The sequence below is a fragment of the Semicossyphus pulcher genome, unplaced genomic scaffold (genome assembly GCF_022749685.1).
Source record: "Semicossyphus pulcher isolate SPU_LCO1_2020_fin unplaced genomic scaffold, fSemPul1.0.p SCAF_12, whole genome shotgun sequence".
Lineage (NCBI taxonomy): Eukaryota > Metazoa > Chordata > Actinopteri > Labriformes > Labridae > Semicossyphus > Semicossyphus pulcher.
Window position 1 is genome coordinate 10,654,964 of NW_027211626.1, and position 19,192 is coordinate 10,674,155.

Genomic DNA, 19,192 nt, shown 5'->3' on the forward strand with positions numbered 1-19,192 from the left:
GCGCTCTTAAATGAACACACAAATGACAAAATTATGTTAAAATAAAGAAAGGATTTGCTGTTGTTATTTCTGGGGATTCGTTTCTCTCATCGTGGGAATAATCAACCCGCTTTTTAAAACTTTATTTTTTGTCAGCTAGAAAAGCTGAACCAGCGCCGGGCTCCAAACTAGTTAACCGAACCATCCCTCACGTTGTGTATTTGACAAAGCTTAGCCCTGAGCTCTTCCTTCCCCTGACAGTGCTAAGGAGAGTACGGAGCAGGTGACACACGTCTGCTGCCCCTCTGCTGTGACCTCAGGGCAAAGTGCATCTATTGTTTTAGAACAACAGGGGACTGCTGCTGCTGCACAAAGCCTCATCTGAGAGCAGCATCTTAATGACCACAGCATGTAAGAGGATAGCATCAGATAGAAAGATAACCCTTGATAGAAGATATAATTCACAAAATGCTTGACGTGTGTGTGTGAGCAGCGTGGGATGTTTGGCACATTCTTACACACACACACACACACACACGCACCGGCGCTGTGTCACTTTGCCTCCTCTGTGACAGCCGAGCCACTGGTGTAATCCTCAGGCTTTTCAGATTACTCCAGTTGGGGTCACATTCTACACCAACCTACAGCGGGTCAGCTTTCCACGCTGTGGCTATCAGCGTGCAGTACGCACAGTCACTCCGTCTGCACACAAGCTGCACAACACAGAGGAGACAGTTCCTGGTGAAATGCTGTCAGTTTCCTTCACCTCCCTCTGAACTCTGTCAGTTGTTTAGAGGACACAGATAGCAGCAGCTGATGTCTGAGTTTTACATTTGTGTTTGGAAGATGCTCCAGTTTTTAATCAAACTGCATGCAAAAGAAACAACCCTTTTCTAAAAATAGAATTAGATTTAATTGGATTTAATGAGGCTCCTCTCTAAGAATTGATCCTGTTTTGCCATTCAAGTGTGCCTCACTGTGTCAGAGTCCAGATCAGCACCGTCTGTGTGTGTCAGGCCTTGCCAGGCAGCTGAAATAGACTCCATGGGAGGGTGTGCTCTCTCACAGGCGTCCGTTACAGGCCTGGCCACATCTGCAGCGGGCCAGCCATCTGCACCCATTGTCTCGGAGGCACAACACAGCCCCGCACGCATGGCTGGCCTCGTAAAGGCAGGCCCTTTCCCCTCTGTCCTCCTCCGTCCCCTCACAGTGTGGGGAAAAATGACTTCTTAATCAGTCAAAAGGGACAACACAAGTGAATCAGGCTAGAAGTAAACTCAATTTCAAGGTTAGTTTTTACAAAGGAGAAACTTTTAAGGCCGGTAAAGCAGAGGCACTTTCACTATCATGTTAATTCTGTTGCCCACCGAAGTGAAGCAGCAAAGATGGGGCCCGACTGATTCTGACAGTAACCAGAATTTCATTTTCTTGTTGACTTGATGTGAGTTTAGATTGTTTTAGAAGGAGAGCAATACAGCAAACCCAGAGGAGCTGAGGTAAAAGCAAGACTCGCTAGGGAGAAACAACGTTGTTAAAAGCTAATAGCCTCAAACTGCCTCCAAAATCATATGAATGCACTGCCTTCATGTCTTAACCCTGCAAATGCTAACTTTTGGACGCATAGAGGAGCAAACAAATCCCCTAACAGTATCACATCAGACACCTGAATACAGATATTTGTTGTCCCTAATATTCAGGGTGCACTTATAATAAGAGCTGAAATTGTCTACAGCCATGTAGCCTTGATGCTTTTCACTTTTGAAGTCTGTTCAGTCCAGACATAACTGTGAGCACATGAAAATCAGCTCTTATTATTTATGATTATTCAGTTTACGCCAGCTGAAATAAAGCAGCATTGTTGCAAAATGAAAGCAGGCTTTATGTGTGTTATTTGTTATTCTCCTGCAGTATTGATAATGAGGATTTATTATGGCACAGTTGACAATGAATGCAATGTGCATGCGTTAGTGGGAGGGATTATCCACCAAGTAGGGCAAGTGGCTGAGGCTAAGGACTGCAATTCCATCGAGCCTAGTTCATTTCAGTCATCCGCTCAGTGCACAGACGGGACAAGGAGCACAGTTTCAGCGCTGCTTATTTGTCAAAGCCCCCTCAGATAGCCTCAAGTGAAAATGGTAAAGTACATGCGACAGCACAGCGAGCTGAAACCCGAAGAGGTCCTGTCGGAGTCTGATGCGTCCATGGACCAGCAGGATTTCGGAGAGATGTCCGACTATTCTTTCAGCGACGTTTTATACTCCAAATGTTCCGCAATGGACCAAATCGGCACTTTTATGAAGAACGTGCAAGTGCTGCTCGATGCAGCAAATTACATAGAAAATATCGAGAAGAACAGCGGAAGTAAGTAAACACGGGCTGTAGGGGATATTAACACGTAATGCGCCGAGCAGACAACAATAGAGGCGAAGGCGACAAAAGACGCGCAGCGGACAGATGAACTGGCCCGACAACAGCCAATAATATTTCACCTGCTTCTGAAAAACTGCTGTCTAACCGAGCGTACACTTGAAAAACATCACCAAATGTAAAGAAGTTAAAAGATTGCCTACATTTAGCATTCAGGAAGCATTTGCATCGCCTGAGACTGATTTTATTACAATAGCCTGCAGCTAAATGATCTGCTCCCATTAAAGCTGCTCTCTCTTGCAGACCATGGGATCATGAAAGGCACGGTTCAGTGCATTTATTATAATAAATACGGGTTTGTATGTGCACATTTGGGCTAATACATGTAGACATTTTTAGTGTTTGAGACTCTCATTTCCAATCTAATGTTTGATCTCCGTTTTTCGCAACTAATTTCACGATTAAACCATTACAATATCGTATCCAATCAAATATGTCGCATTCACGGACCCTGTTGCATCAAATAACAACAGTTTGTATCTTATTTCCCCAAAAAAGGTCCAATTCTAAGCCCTCCTATCATTTACAGAGGCAGCTGCTGCTTCCTTGTATGTGTTGTTCACATGGTTTCCACATGGAACAAATTGTAAAGTTTTCATTGGTCGGGACACATGTTCCCAACGCGAGAGTCACCGCAGACAGCCAATCACGCGCAGGTTCAAGTCTGACGTCGTATGTTACTGGGATAGAGGGTTCATGGGAACTGTAGGCAATTATCAAGCAACAGTGAGAATTCTGTAAAATATAAATAAGTTTGACAAATTAATATAACTGAAAAGCTAGCTAAAATACAGACATACGAGCTAAATGTCTAGCATAGAAAAAATGCTATTGATGATAACATTTTTTAAAGACACTGAGTTTTACTTTCTTAAATGTATTACAATGTATATGTTGCATCTGGTCACACATTTAAATGTGATTTAGAATTCAGGCCCAATAAGGTCACATCTAACATGCAAATCCAAGCCCTCATGAGGCCTATTGCTTGTAGCACATTTGTCAAATCTGTTCAATCTATGTAATCCTCTTGATCTTTTCCATCACCAGAATGTGAGCACGGCTATGCTTCATCATATCCGGCAGGACAGACTGCACATCACCAGAAACAGCGGAAATTCAAGAACAGGAAACTAGACAATATTCACAATAGGTAGGAAAATAGCACTCAAATTGAACATCAAAGTAGATGTTTCTATTCATGTACATATGGATTATAAGGACTTTTAAAATGCTACCTGATAAACATCATTATTTGTAAAATATCTGTCTATGCTTTGTGGTAAAGCGTGATCATTGCAACATTGATTCAAACCGGATTTTGTCTGCACATTTATATTGCATCATATGTTGGATTTTGCACTATTAAGACATGAATAACATTATGTTTATACATCTTTTCATTTCAACAGATCAGCACACAATGAACTGGAAAAAAATAGGTGAGTAAAACAAGACTGAGAGGTCATTTGTGTGCATGCTTTTGATAAAAACAGAACTGAATTGTAAAGACGACGCTGAGCGATATTAGGGGATATTAAAAATGTAACACGATAAAGAAATTATGTGTTGTGACAAGGGCGGCCATGTAAGGTTTCTACTTCCATCTAACATCAATCAGCTTCTATTAAATATGCATCGGAAGTTCAAAACATGGACTTGCAGAAGTACAACAGAGCAGGCAGAAACACTGAAATTCTACTGGATTAAACTGCAAATGAGGCACACAGGGAGTTTATCTATAAAAGCCAGCTGTCTCAAAATGGAGCTTCAAGCTGATACACCAAGCTCGCTCCATTCTGCCATGTTTGCATATCTTGGTGCTATGCTAAATATGTCGAGCATTATAAAACCAGATGCACTGCAAGCCAGTGTATCAGCTTTTTATCATGACTGGACTTTAAAAAAGGTTTTTAAAAAATCGACTGGAAACATTCCCCTTTTGTAAATTACAGCTGTGTGCATTTTGCAAGGCAAATAAAAGGGAGGTGTGATGCAGCCTCAGTGGCAGCACTGCTCCTGGAGGACATGCAGACATCTCCCCAGTCAGCAAACGGGAACCGTCTGTTTCCAGACAACAGGGCTCTTTCCGGGGAGATTCTCAACCGCACATCTAACAGCAGCTTGCTTCTACTGCTGCGGGATGAGGCAGCATCTGCTCCAAACAGGACACAAATGCCAGAGCAGGTTTATTCTTAGATTAAATGCTCAGTTAATATTCAAAATAAGCATGTGTGTGAGAATCTTGGTTTGGGGAGAGGGTGAGAAAAGTGGCATCTTTGAGAGGAAGGCTTATCTCATGTTGGATTATTCTTTATTTCAAAATGGTGGCCAATGCAGAGAGAAGGGATGACATCACAACTTGACCTACATTTTACTCCATTATTTGAAGCAGTAGTGAGTGTCCTTTGCCTGTGTCAGACCAGAAGCTCAGAGGCCTTGGTGGATAAGAAACAGGATCTATGGCCAGACAGAGATCCGTATATGATTTGAAAGGAGTCAGATGATGTGGCTTGGAAGCAAAATAGATAAACAGATAAATAAAGTGGCTTAATACCTTGACTGCTACTTTGCTAATCACAGAATGCATGGTATTACAATACTAATAATAAAATAGCTGCAAGATTACAATAAAAATGTAAGTGGAAAAGAGGAAGATCATAAATCTGTTTCAGTTTTCTGTCAGGTGTAACTGTTTTACGATGCATTGTTTCATGTATGCTCTGCCTCTAAAATAAAGAGACTCTTGTTGTGTCTCCTCCCACAGACGAGCACATCTCCGCCTGTGTTTGGAGAGGTTGAAGTCCCTCATCCCTCTGGGACCAGACTGCAGTCGGCACACCACGCTGGGACTGCTCAACAAGGCCAAAGTACATATCAAGGTGTGGTAGTCAAAGAAAACCCCTGTAGTATAATTCCATACAGTTCTGTGCTCAGAAGAAATGATGTAAACGGTTCCCACGGCTTCTTTTTCTGAGTGGCTACATGATTATGGATGGTTATATTTACGTATATGGTAATGTAGCAGCAGGAAAATCAACAATCAGTCATCGTGCTCAAGTAGGCCACCAGGATCTTTAAAATTAGCCATCATTAAATTCATTATTACAGATGTGTTTTCCTTCTGTTACATGTCAAAGTGTCATCAGTGAAAAAGTTCTCATCTGTTGTGTTGATGTATCGTATCGTACATAATGGAGTCTGCACTCACAATTTTGCCAATCGCTTACACATACCTATAATTAAGAGATATCTGGCTGTTGCCATGAGTTAAAAATGGATGGCAGCAAATACAGATCTGGAATACTACAAAGGGTGACTTTGAAATACAAGAGATACAGTGCAGCTCCACTGTCTACATAGTTAGCTCATTATCTAGCCTGAAATCTTTTTGAACCTGGATACTGTACACATTCTTATGCAAGTTATTCTAACAGTTGATTGTTTGATAGAGACAGAAGTTATTCTATTTGTTTTATACTTGAAGCCGACAAGATGAAAACACCAGGAAAAGAAGGGAACAGTCAGAAGTTTCGACCTTAATTTGTTGTGTGGTTAAGATCCGTTGCTAAAATAAAGACTAAGGACAACACACATTATTTGTGGCAAACTGACACCAGTTTGGTGTCTCATTGTCAGCCACATGCCTCAACAAGAGGTGGTTGAATTAAGCAATATCACAGCCTCATGCCTACGACCAATCACAGCCGTGATGATATTCAGTACAACATCACAACCTCGAGTGTGATATTGCTTTTATACAACAGTTATACAAGCTGCAAATAGTTGTAAAAAGTAACAATCAACAACAGATTAATGTTTGCTCCAACTCAACTAGTTCCACAACTTCACTGAAACTGGACTTTTGTTGCCAAGCAACCCAAACATTCTCCTGCACCCTGTGTCTACAGGTTACCACAGATCAGCTGTTTTTATCATTTACCTGTGTGTTCTAATTCATCATCAACCAGTGAAATAAGAGTCTGCTGTGTGATTCAGAGGTACCAGCTTGATTAATGTAGACACACATGGTCTGCTGTGATGTTAATTAACAGTATTCAGAACACCAGGCTGAGGCGGAGTGATACATACAGTGAAAAAGTCCCAGTGATGTTGCTCTCTATATCAGCACTCATGGAATGCCTCTTGGTCAGAACTAACTGTTGTATAATTCAGTGTGATTGACTGTAGAATGAGGCAGAATGAGGGGTTTTCCACAGGTACTTTTATTCTGTTTTTTAGAAGCATTAAATTAACTGCACTGCACTTTGGCCTCAGAGTGAGGATATTATGGTACCTGTGTGGTTGTTTTAGTTTTTATTTCCCTTTGACTGCTGCCAGGACGGCCATTTTCTAGCACTTTGAAGCTTGGCGAGTCTTCTATTGGGGTCTTGTGTCTTTCTTACTACAGGATAATGTGCCTAGCACACTCAGAGCCCCACAGATCTGTCCCGTTGTGAGGCCTGCCTGCCTGAATGGACCACTCGGTGAATCTGAACTACACGACACTGTCAATAGGAACAAATGATTCTGTAGCATCAAAGCATCTACACCTCAACCCTTTAGCTTCCCTGATGGCTGCAGTTTCAGCCAAAGAAGATTTCTTTTTTGGAAATATCGGATTTTCTGTGCAGGCTCCAGCAGTGAGAAGCAGTTGACGGATGATTTAGGGGCTGCAACAGTCTGTGGGAGTTTATCACAGTGTGGGGTTATGGATAAAACACCCATGATGTCAACGGTTGACTTTGAATTTTGACCGTTTGAAGTCCAGGAAATGTGGCTTCCGAATGCTGCTGTGATTTATTATTGGAACCAGAGGTTGTGTATGAGAGTCAAAGGGTGGTGCAGGTGCAGCCAGCATTAATGTCACAGTTGAAGGAGGTAAAAAAAAACACATGGGTGGGGTGCATGTTTGTATGAGAGGATGTAATAACTACTAAAGTGTTACGTCTGATTTGTGTTGATAGATCCAGCTACAAGAGTTGGACAATAAGAACTTATTACAATGAAACTGCAGCAGCACGAGTCCCTCTTTAATTTATGGCACGGTCAGATGTTCAGAACTTGGGTTATTTGTCAGCTTAGCCAGGCATCCTTTAAATGAGCTGTTTGTGCTTTATGTTTGGAATATTCTAAATTACTATTGATCACCACAAATGAACCAATATCAGACCAAGCTAGGAACATTTCTCTGCCCAGTGCAACAGGATCTTTCGCTTATATCCACCTCACACAGAGACGTAAGCTACCCCTCAAGAATCCCACCAGCAACACGCTGTCCTTATGTGATGAATAATGCATCAGCAGGCACAGGAGGCGTCACATTTGACAGCAGCTACAACTCCATATTAACCTCACATCACTGCATACGCAAGTTAGCCATCCTCTCATGCTTATAGTATGTAAATCAAGAGGAACATCCAGAGAAGTGTAGTCATTTAAAGCAATATAATTCATGTTAACAGCGAACATGGCACATCGGACCCACAGACACTGATAGGCGTGATTTTGTTCAATGCTTCTAAATGACAACAACTCTTCTGCATTTCCATCTTGTCAGAAACTTGAAGAGACAGACCGGAGGAGTCAGCACCAGCTGGAGACCTTAGAGAGGGAGCAGAGGCACCTGCAGAGGCAGCTAGCACAGCTGCAGACTCATGGAGAGAGGGAGCGGGTCCGCACGGACAGCGTGGGCTCCCGCATGGACTCTGACCGCTCAGAGTCTGACAGAGGTCAGTGTCCGAATCATCATAATCAAGGGCAAACTTTTACTGAATCAGTGGGGTTTGTGCATCAAATGCTAATCTAGAAGTATACGTCACCACGCACTAAAGTTTTATTGTCGTTTTCACACAGAGGAGATTGAAGTCGACGTGGAAAGCACTGAGTTCTCCCATGGAGAAATGGACAGTGTAAGCACCAGTGGTGCGAGCGACCTGGACGACCACAGCAGCCGGCAGAGCTCAGCCAGCGACGAAGGCTACTCCACCTGCAGTCTAAAACTGGCCTTCTCTGCTTAAAGCACCAGCCTATACTTTCACTCCAGCTGCAGTCTCTTACGGCTTTTCACCTTTAAAAGTACCAGCCTACAGCTCCATTCTCCCTCGCAGTTTTGGTTAACCTTCTTCAGAAGAACCAGCCTCAGTCCCACCTTTACCTGACAAATCAAAGGTCTACTCCACCCAGAGAACCAGCCTTAAGTTCAACTCAGTGTAAAAGTTAAAAACCTTCCAAGAGCTAAAGGGGGTTCCTCTACATCAGTCTGAAACATTTTACACAACAGCCTCAAATTTAACTCGTCTGGCAATATACAGTTTCCTCATGTTCAAAGTTACCAATAACCTGAATGTCCCTTCCCCCATTACCAGCTTGAATCTACTAAACCTGCACTCAATACTGATCCTGTAGAGGACCCATGATTGCACCAGTGTCCAAAACTGAAGAGGGAAACTCTACCTTTAGTCAAGTTATTCCTCTGAAACCAGCAAAAACACAAACACACCCAATACCAGCTCACCAAGCTCACCATTGGGAACGTTTGCTCCATTTGCCTTGTAAAAACATTGCCCTTTTTTCTTTGGATAGTATATCCAGACGGCACTTCTTGTCAGTGTGCAAGTCAGTGGCAAGGGCTACAATGTCTGCATTCCAAAATGTTCATCACACTACCACCACCTCTGCTTTAGGAGCCACAACCATCGTGATTAACGTGGCGTCCCCCTTTGACTGAAAAACAGTCGTATCCAAACAGGTGGTCTAGTCCACTCTAGTTCTTTTAATTTATTTTGCATATGATTATAGTATTTATTTTTGGTATATTTAATTTCTCTGTAGCTAGGTCTTGGTCATGCTTGAATGAAAAAAAAAAAACTTTGCTGTTAAAATTGTTTTTTTAAACATGTTTACCAAATTACTTGATATGAAATTAACCCCCACTGCTAAGTTTAATGCTTTTCTCAATGGTGTTTTGTTGAAAAAAACGACATTTCTTTCACACTGTGCGCAAATTCAATTTAATTTAGACAGTAATAAGCTATCCCGCACTTGTCCAAGCACAAGGCTCAAGCAATAATGCGTCTAGTTTTATTCTCTTTTACTTGTTGGCTGCGTTTAGCACACTACTTTGTCCGTCCAACACCAAATTGCAGTTTGCTAGTTTTCCACCAGTAGTGGTATCGGTTATTAAAAATCAGCAGTAAAAATGATTGTAATTGATTTTTTTTTAAAAGCTATGGTGCATGTGTGTTGAATGTAGCTTGTCTAATCATGTTGTTTGTGCTTTGGATTGACAAGTCTTTAAAATATGTCTGTAGCATGAAAAAGAAACACTACAGAACACTAATTTTGGTTTATACTTCAATGTTTAATACTGTATCTTTTTTGTATTGTAGCAGAAAAAGTACAAGTTGAAATCCTTGAAATTTGGAGACTTCCCATATTAATCTGATGGATATTTGACACAGAGAATTACACTGCTGACCCGTTAAAATCCATTCAACCAAATAAGACATTTCAATACGACCTTTTATCAGCATTTTTCTGGTCCAAGTCCGAAGTAATCACCACCAAATTGTGTCTTAACATGGGTATATGACTCTTGCACAAAGTTCCTTGTTACAGGTCTTTTCACCCCCCCCACCCAAACCTTTTTTGGGAAATTATAAAAATGCACTATGAAAAAGACTTTTATGAAGGAAGTATGTCAAAGCACACCCCAGAATGTTTTCTCTCGTGCTCAATCAGCCATCCAAGGTGACTTTTTTGCAAAACATGTGCTGCTGGTCCCCTGCTAGTACTTTGTTACTGTTCCTGATGACTGTCCCTGGAATCTTAATAAACCTCTCCCACCCAGAAATGAACCAATGTTGTCCTCTATTTTTACATTGTGGTATGCTTAACATTAATAATAATAAAAGCAATAAACTTGATATCTAGTAGTACTATGAATCTACACTGACACTGCAGTGTCAGATGAACTTGAGGGACACGTAAGAGTCATGGCAGCATCTATTTTGTAATCTACACTGGCTGCGACTGCAGCAAAGATGAATCTCAAAGTTAGCCAATGGTAGCTGCTGGCCATAAATTGGGGCGGCAGTGACGCCAAAAATGACTTGTAGACTAAAACAAACCGAGCAGTAGAAAATTACTCGCATATTATGCCCGCCTCCTGCGCAGCATACGCACGCGGCTGGTGGAGATTGCAGCATTGAATAACATTGGAGCGGTTCTGTCCCGGCACACGTGTCAAAAATACGCTTCAAATATGTTGCCTGTGTAAATTGCCCGTCAGACTGACATGCTGTAGATGTTGTCCAGCCTATTTATCATAGAAAACAAATGTGTTATATAAATCAGTCAGATCTGTAGTTAACAGTCTGTAAAGCATCTTGAACTGAGGAATAGAACAAACAAAAGAATCTAATCAACTTCTGTTACTTTAACAAGAAAATTACTTGTATTAACAGCCATAGCATGCTGCTCATGAAATGGATTCATCATTAATGATGCAAATTTTTACCGCCACCTACAGGACCTGACAGCCACAGTGAAAATATCATTTAAAATCAGGCAAAAGATTTGGAAACAATTACGTAAAAACTGAAAACAAAACAATGTTTATTTCACTGCTGTATATATACACAAATTAAAACAAATTCAGCCATCTCAAATCACCATCATTATAAACACGCAGACTCCCCATCAACGAATCAGTGTTTAGAGTCCAGCCTGAAATTTACACACACAATCTAATGATGTATATTTATACACGTCTCTTCAGGTATTTGGCCTCAGTGGAACCTGGACACGGATAGTAAACTCTACGGCTTTTCAACGACACCACTTCCTGTTCTTACATAACAAGGGCTCCAATGCAGGGCAAAATCCCCTCCATTTGGATTAATGTTGTTGTACCTACATAATATATAAGAAACTACATCAATATTTCAAACAATGTTGTGCAAGCAAATCCTTTCAAAGCTTTCTTTACTTGAGAAACTTAAATGATGTATAAACACAATGGAAAGCACCGATACAGCTAGTGTACAGCGGATTTTTATATACATAATACACCAGGTCACTGTGGCATTAGATGTCTGACGTTGTATTTTGACGTGTCATGGTACTGGGTCATAGGCTTGTCTGCAATACCACATGTTCCCACTCCCACCTTTCCATTTACGCTTTCTGGTGATGCAAATATGCTCCTCTTTACCTGCAACAGAAAAGATGAAACAATATTAATCATTTGAATTATATAACTACGGGTAATTGGATATATTTTTCTATACACTACACACGCCATCTTTGAGCAGCAATTCATCGACAGTGTGCCACTAGTTTAAAGTACCATTGTACCTCTAGTTAAATACCATGTTGCAGTATGCAATGCCATGCAGTGTTAAGGACAAGGTGGATGAGCTTGTGGGTGTAATAGCTCAAATCTTGCTTTGGTATCTGCTGTTTTTCAGAGTTTCCCACTTCAAGGAAGGAGCTTAAATCTTGGTTGTACAAGTCATGGGTCCAGGTTAAATTAGTGGCTGTTTAAGGCACTGATTCAATAACCAAATGCTGTTTGCTGAGTGTCTCTGTAGTAGTAAACATCTCTCCACACTGTTCAAATTGTGTTAAAGTTAAACTGGCAGAAATTGTACGAGTGCTTAAAAGACTTATGTTTTTAGGTTGGCATTTAGTTAATTTGGGCCTGCAGTGTAGGATCAGATCACCTGACCTTGTTTTGCCAGTTGTCTCTTTCAATTTTTAAACCATCACATGGTTAATCTTAACAAAATCCCATTGTGGTGATTTACTACGGAGTTGAAGAAATGATAAGTCAAGCAAGAAAGAAGACATTTACAGTTTAACCGCTGTCGACTGTGTTTGCTCAATGCTCCAAGGGTTTTCCCCGCACTATCCTCAAATAACTCTTAAAAAGGAAAACATACCTGTCCTTTCTTGTTCTTCGAGTAGGCTTTGTTGTTGAACTGTTGCCACTTTGACTTTTGCTCCTCCCTCTCTTGCTCCAATTCCTTCATCCTCTGCACTTTCTTCTGGGCTTTCTTCTTCTTATACTCCCTCTGCTCCGCTATCTGCTCTTTCCTAGAAAGACAGACAAGGAAGAGAAACAAACTAAATCATATCCATGCTGTACAAATACACTCATGACACAAATATGTAGTTTTAATATTAGTGGTTCACACATACAATATAAATTGAAGAATATAATTAATAACAAACACATATAGAATATTGTTAGATAATTTCTTTGTATGTGCAGTTATACGTCAAAAAAAGGCATCAGGATCCACATTCTTAAAATCAGCTAACAGAGAAACACCAAGTGCTAACTTGGAATTTCTGGGGGATATATATTATTGTAGGTGCATGCATGACGTGACACCAACAAAAATTACAAACTTATTAATGGTTCAATTTCAGGATTCAAGTAATTAAAATTGACTTGTGCAATTAAAAGGCAAAATGAGGTTAGCACAGTATTGTAGTGGAGTTGTAAAAGTAGCGTTTAGTGTTTAAAGAATATTACTCTGCTAACAGGTGGTAGTTTTATGGAATCGAAGTTATACAGTTCAATAGCAAGGTGGGCAAAATTAAGGAGACCAGCGCCTCCATGGGACAAGAAGATTGTTGAATACAAAACAGGAGGGAGAGTACAACAGACATTAAGAGCAAGAGTGTGCCACAACTAAGACCATGGCTACCAAGAATGTTCCTCTAAATAGTAAGTAAAGATGAGCTTAGTTATGTTTAGGGTAAAAACTGCATATCTTGTCAACATTTTTGTACATACTTTGATTTTGGCTTTCCACCGTCTTCATCAGAACGTTTCCCCTCTTCTGCGGCTTTGAGGTTCTGGAGAGGAATCACTTCAGCGTTTCCATATCCAGCGAAGGTAACAGCTGCGGTGCTGTTCTCCCGGTCTATCTCCTCAATCTCGGCCTCATACACCCTGCCAAAGAATCACGTCTGTAAGCAGGTGAGTATGAGCCAAAGACTCAAGCTCTACTTAATATCAATATACCACAAACTAACTTTGGTTCTCCTTTAGGTCAACCATGCATCATACAAAAGAGACAGTTGCTTGTCTCCCCACTTGATTAAGGCCAATGCATTGAGGTCCAATATACTGCCTCTTAAAAGTCTTTGAAGGAAAACGTTTTTATTTACAAAAGACAATTTTGTTGGCATAGTTGGCCTGAGCAAAAAACACAACATTTATACTTTCTTAGGCTACAATCTGCCCTTAGCCAATCTCCATTGTCTTCTACGCACTAGAGAGCAGAGAACAGTTGTGCTACTTGGAGAGAACCTAACCCATAACACAATTTTTCTTATGCAGATAAATAACTAAAATCATCGTTACCACAGGCATTTGATTATATGTAACATTTTCATGTGAAGAGGTTGGTGATACTCACTGTCCATCCTGACTCCACGCGGCCATACACTTGTCCCCCACTTTCCAGCCGTGCTTCAGGGGAACTGTTTCTGAGCCATTGGTGGTGGAAGCACTATCAGTGGGTTGTGAGGTCAGGAGGTCTTTTGTCAAGTCGATGACTTCCTGCAGAACAATCAAAGGGGGTGTCAGATGTGTTCATGGCAAGCACTGGGAATATCCCCACTGAAAAATATATGTGAAGGCCAATTGTTTCAGAAGAAATGTGTTATTTTCTATGAAGTCATTAGTCAAACATGTATTGTCAATGTGGGGAGAAATAGCCACATGATTAACACTACAATAATAATAATAATAATACATTTTATGTATATAGCGCTTTAAAAGGTACTAAAAAATACATCAAGAACATATATATAACACACAAATAACAGGTCATTAGTTAAAAGCAGATTTAAATAGGTGGGTTTTGAGTGCGGTTTTAAAAGGAAGGAACACTACTAGTTATAGTTACACCTACAAATCTCAAAAAGCAATGACAGGTTTCAGGACCTGTCATAGTAGTTTTCAATACTGTTTAACTTGATGTACCGGGTATTCAGTTGCAGTTGCTTTTACAGCCTCTGTTTACCAACATACAAATCCAGCAATGAGAAAAATGCTAATTAATTGACACGGGGACACAAACCTGCAAGTCTTTTTGGAGTTTAAGGAGGTCTTCATTGTCTTGGTCAGTAGATAAGGCAACTTCCACTTGCTGTAGCTGGGCTTTGTAGCTGCTTAACTGTTTCATCAAGTCTTCCGACATCTGTGTGTTGACAAAAGAGAAGGCATTACGAAAAAAGATGGCTAGCTGGATTAGCACATTCGTCGGGGTAATGATAAACATATTTAGTGGGCGAGCTAGCTTAGATTAGCAAAAACCTGATCACAAAATAAGTGAATGTAGTATTTATTAGCATTAATCCGAATACGTATAGTATGGGCTACTCTAAATCATTCGTAAAAACATGATATGTGCCAGAATGTTCACGTTAGCTAAATGCTAATTCGTTTAGCATGGTCCCTCGGCCCACTTGCGTCGACGTCAACCTAACAGTTACCTTACAGTTAACGTATGAAGACTAATGCTGGCTACTAGTAACTGACGTACATCTCAAAAACAACGAGTTGGTGTTTGGTCTTACCTTAGTATAAATGATGTTGACCAATAAATGTCGAAAGCGATCAAATCTCGACTCGGAAATTTACCAAAACGATTGCCTGAAAGAACAACAGTACGCTCTCCTTCCTCCAGAACACAAATAGCAAACCGGAAGCCCGTCAAAGACGTTCTCGCGATAACAACAGAAATCTCAAAGCAGAGAGCAAAGCGACTCGTTAGCGTCTCCTGCGGCAATGCTCGCAATAGTTTCTTCAGTTTGCTTTTCATTTTCAAATATTAGTGTTATGTGGCTTATATTTACATGCAAGGGTGTGACAATTATGTATTCTAAATTATGGAACGATGCCAATATACATTTTAAAATGTGTAACTCGCTTTTGGTTTTCAAAAGAATGGTTTGCAATGGTATTTTTGAGGGTTACAAGTGTGAATAATTTATTTCTTTTGTTATTTCTTGAGGGTAGCTTAAATTGATCAGAATGTAGGATAGGCATATGAATGATTTATTTATTTTTCTTATTTCTGAAGGGTAGCTTAAAATGATAATAATATAGGATAGGCGTATATAAGCGTTTGCTTCTGCCTGGGTCTTAACACATGGACTTTGAATGTTTTTATACAGTTTATATTGCTTGTGTGTGTACATATTATGTGTGATGACTGAATAAAAAACTAATAACTAACAGTTACTACGACTACGGCCATATTGTATGACTTATGGTTGGAGGTGTCTGACTGAGGGATGAAAATACAGTTAACCATATAATTATTTTTTAACATTAAGACAAAGGTTATATTGATCTCAATTCTGATTGGATTACATCAAAATGATCTCCATCTAAAGAATTGCTGAGACACCCTGGCAGCTTGGGAAATTAATGTATGTGGTAAAAATGTTCCAAGCAAGGAAACATATTTAATCATATGAAACTTGTATGCATAAAATAGCTTGGTATTAAGTACTAAAATATTATTGATCACCCAGCGACATAAATCATAGGTGTGCCTTCAAACAATTAAAAAAGTTGTGCTTAAACGGAAAAAATATTAGACTTTGTACTTTAGACTAAATATCCGCTGACTGATGTGTGGCGAATGGATCTCTTTACAGATACAAATCATTTAATACTCCAAATACCTGACTTGCTTGAACAATCTTGAAGTACAGTAGCACATATAGTATTTTGAAATGATTCGTTAAACCTCGCTTACAAACGTCATTGTGTGTAGAAGTTCAGCAGAGTTTCGTGAAATAAAATATAAAGAAATCATTACATGTGGTTAAAATAGACAAACTACATCAGCTCACTCGCTTCCATTTATTCCCTCTTTATCAGGAAAGCAAATATTTGTGCATCTGAATTTTCTATTCTTGCACATATACTGCCATTGCTGTTCTCTTGCGCCATTAGTGATGTATCTCTTCAGTAGGCGGCTCTGATCTTCTCATTATTAGACATTATTTCTTGCAATTTTTCACTTTTTCTTTAAGCTGGAATTACATAGATGACATAGACCCATTTGCCTATCTGCTCTCAACAGATGACCACAGAGCCTGACCCCGAGCACAGTTGAAAAGCCATTTATAGTACACAACAGTGGGAAAAAAAGGAACTTCTTGAGACGTTGCGTGTTTTAGCTAGAAACTACTGATGCGGTTATTGATTTACTATCTACAGGATGCAGCTGTTGTTCAGCAATGTCAGAGGGACAGCATGTCATGATCAGCTGGTTTCAGGGTCTGGGAGAAACACTAAATAGCTTTCAAATCTGCAGCAGCACATGAACTCCGCCCATTTCAGTTCTCAGTGAAGTGGAGCCAGCATCACAGATCCTCAGCGTCAGATCTAGCCCATATAAAAGACGTCCTCTCCACTTCAGCCACACCAGATGAAAGAGCTGCCTGAGCAAGGACACTCTGCAACGTAAGTCTGTTTTTACTGAAATGTCTTCCAAGGGAACTAACTGCAAGTTTTCATTCTAAAAGGCTGCTGGATGAAGATTTTTTTTTGAAGAATAGATTGATTTTTGTCAGTTTTCTGTGATGGGAAATGGGAACAAACCAAGTTTCCTTTATTCCTTAAATTCTTTTTTGGCTTTTTAATATAAAGATAATTTCTCATTTTTTTCTATTGGTGTCTTTTTTTCTCCCTGACACAAAGGAAAGAAGCACAGATGTATTTCAACATTTTCCAGTGAACAAAATGAAAAGACTGATCTGTCTGATGCAGCATACTTGAATGGATGGTATTAACAGACTGCTGGCAAGCACAGCTTTCAAACCTCCTGAAAGAACACTGTTTACAAATCAACACCACAGCTCCTCCTGATGGGTTGTCTTAACTTCACCAGTGGAGATGAGACTCCCGGCTGGCACCCTTACACTGTGCAGACTTCAGTGCCTGTAACAATCATGGTGTGTATCCTCTTCCTGTTAATTGTGTTTGGCAATGTCATGGTGGTGATTGCTGTGATGACGAGCAGAGCCCTGAGAGCACCTCAGAACTTGTTTTTGGTGTCTCTGGCATGTGCGGACATCCTGGTTGCCACTTTAGTGATGCCATTCTCTTTAGCGAATGAACTGATGGGTTACTGGTACTTTGGTAAAGTGTGGTGTGAGATCTACCTGGCTCTGGATGTTTTCTTCTGCACCTCATCCATCGTTCACCTGTGTACCATCAGCCTGGACAGATACTGGTCCGTCACTCAAGCAGTCAAGTACAACCTGAGAAGGACACCGCGCAGGATTAAATGCAAGATCTTCATAGTTTGGGTACTGGCAGCTATCATTTCATTCCCTCCACTTATCACAATGAAAAAGGACGAGGGTAGGAAGGACATCCCTAAATGCAAAATTAATGAGGAGAAATGGTACATCATATTCTCCAGCATTGCCTCTTTCTTTGCACCCTGCATCATCATGATTATGGTGTATGCCAGAATCTACCAGATTGCCAAAAGAAGAACACGAGCCTCGCCAGCTGAAAGGCAAAAAGAGTATTGGAAAGCAGGCAACCTGGAGAGAAAAGATGGAGAAGAGGAGGTGGAAGGCGGGGACATCAGAGAGGGAAACGGGCAGGACATGGAGGAAGAACCCTCCTCGTCTGATGGCAATGATACAACACTATGTTCCAAGAAGAAGAAGAAGAAGAAGGGCATCAGGACAGCCGAAGTGGCTCAGGTGAAGCCTGGAGAAACCTCTCCAAAGCCAGAGGCCCCGCAGTGTGTGAAAGCCAGCAGGTGGAAAGGAAGGCAGTACAGAGAGAGACGCTTCACATTTGTTCTGGCTGTGGTCATGGGAGTGTTTGTTCTCTGCTGGTTCCCCTTTTTCTTCACATACACACTCGCTGCTTTGTGTGACACCTGCTGCGTCCCGGAGACATTGTTCAAAATGTTTTTCTGGTTTGGTTACTGCAACAGCTCACTGAATCCTGTGATATATACTGTATTTAATAAAGACTTCAGGAGGTCTTTCAGAAAGATCCTTTGTAAAAGGGAGAGAAGAGGTTTATAAATCAGGTTTTTAAGTATGCATTTTAAAAACAGTATTTCTGGTCATCTAAACTTAAAGATATAATCTCGAAGATTTCAGTTTCGTTCTCTTTGGCGGCACCTTTGGCAATAAACCCAATTTAACCAGACGTCCACGGTTGGCTCCGGTTGTAACTCTTGATTTTCCTCGCTGATGGTCGCTTTCCTTTTTAGACTGTTTGCCTTCATCTTGTTTTTTGTACTGTCACTTATTTTTGAAGTTATATCTGTAGTCATCGGTCTTTTCTTTGTTTGTTCAGCCATAGCAGATTACTGTTTACTCACAACACTTGCAGAAACCACAAAAGCAGCCGCTTAGCTCCGCCTACCCTCTCTGGCAGACCAACCACTGCTGGCTGATGGAAAACGCGTCACTAACCAGTCGTCGCTTGTGATTTTTTCCACGAAAGTCACACCAGACACCCAGTCTGTAATAATACTATAAATAAGAGATAGACCAATATTTCAGGGCCGATACTGATTATTAGTAGTCAAGGAGGCCGATAACAGATATTTGAAGCCGATATTCATTTGCAGTAAAAGTGAAAATATTGGCGTCAAAATTTTGTATAATACAAACTCCAACACTTAACTTTGTTTAAATGTCTTTTAGCATATGCATCAGAGCCAAAATAACCCAGTTTTAAATTGATCTCTTATCGGCCGCCGGATTA

The 19,192-nt window shown here is 40.5% G+C and overlaps 3 protein-coding genes across 4 annotated transcripts; 2 read left to right on the forward strand and 1 right to left on the reverse strand.

The window, feature by feature from the left end:
- Positions 1-2,019: 2,019 nt before the first annotated feature.
- On the forward strand, positions 2,020-9,971 carry LOC138588491 (max-interacting protein 1-like). Of its 2 annotated transcripts, none has more exons than XM_069658638.1 (6): positions 2,020-2,340; positions 3,457-3,559; positions 3,819-3,848; positions 5,174-5,288; positions 7,967-8,138; positions 8,263-9,971. In XM_069658638.1, exons 1-6 carry the CDS (start codon positions 2,112-2,114, stop codon positions 8,424-8,426), a joined length of 813 nt encoding a protein of 270 aa, XP_069514739.1. In that variant the 5' UTR covers positions 2,020-2,111; the 3' UTR covers positions 8,427-9,971. The 2 variants fall into 2 exon arrangements, with proteins under 2 accessions (XP_069514739.1, XP_069514740.1); XM_069658639.1 differs by having other exon boundaries at positions 5,174-5,276.
- A 1,034-nt stretch (positions 9,972-11,005) lies between these two features.
- smndc1 (survival motor neuron domain containing 1) lies at positions 11,006-15,121 on the reverse strand. Its single transcript, XM_069658642.1, has 6 exons — positions 15,010-15,121; positions 14,511-14,630; positions 13,845-13,987; positions 13,217-13,375; positions 12,354-12,507; positions 11,006-11,623 (listed from the first exon to the last, which is right to left on the reverse strand). Exons 2-6 carry the CDS (start codon positions 14,628-14,630, stop codon positions 11,486-11,488), a joined length of 714 nt encoding a protein of 237 aa, XP_069514743.1. The 5' UTR covers positions 15,010-15,121; the 3' UTR covers positions 11,006-11,485.
- Positions 15,122-17,300: 2,179 nt separating this feature from the next.
- On the forward strand, positions 17,301-19,192 carry LOC138588564 (alpha-2A adrenergic receptor-like). The gene has a single exon (XM_069658762.1). It carries the CDS (start codon positions 17,317-17,319, stop codon positions 18,499-18,501), a length of 1,185 nt encoding a protein of 394 aa, XP_069514863.1. The 5' UTR covers positions 17,301-17,316; the 3' UTR covers positions 18,502-19,192.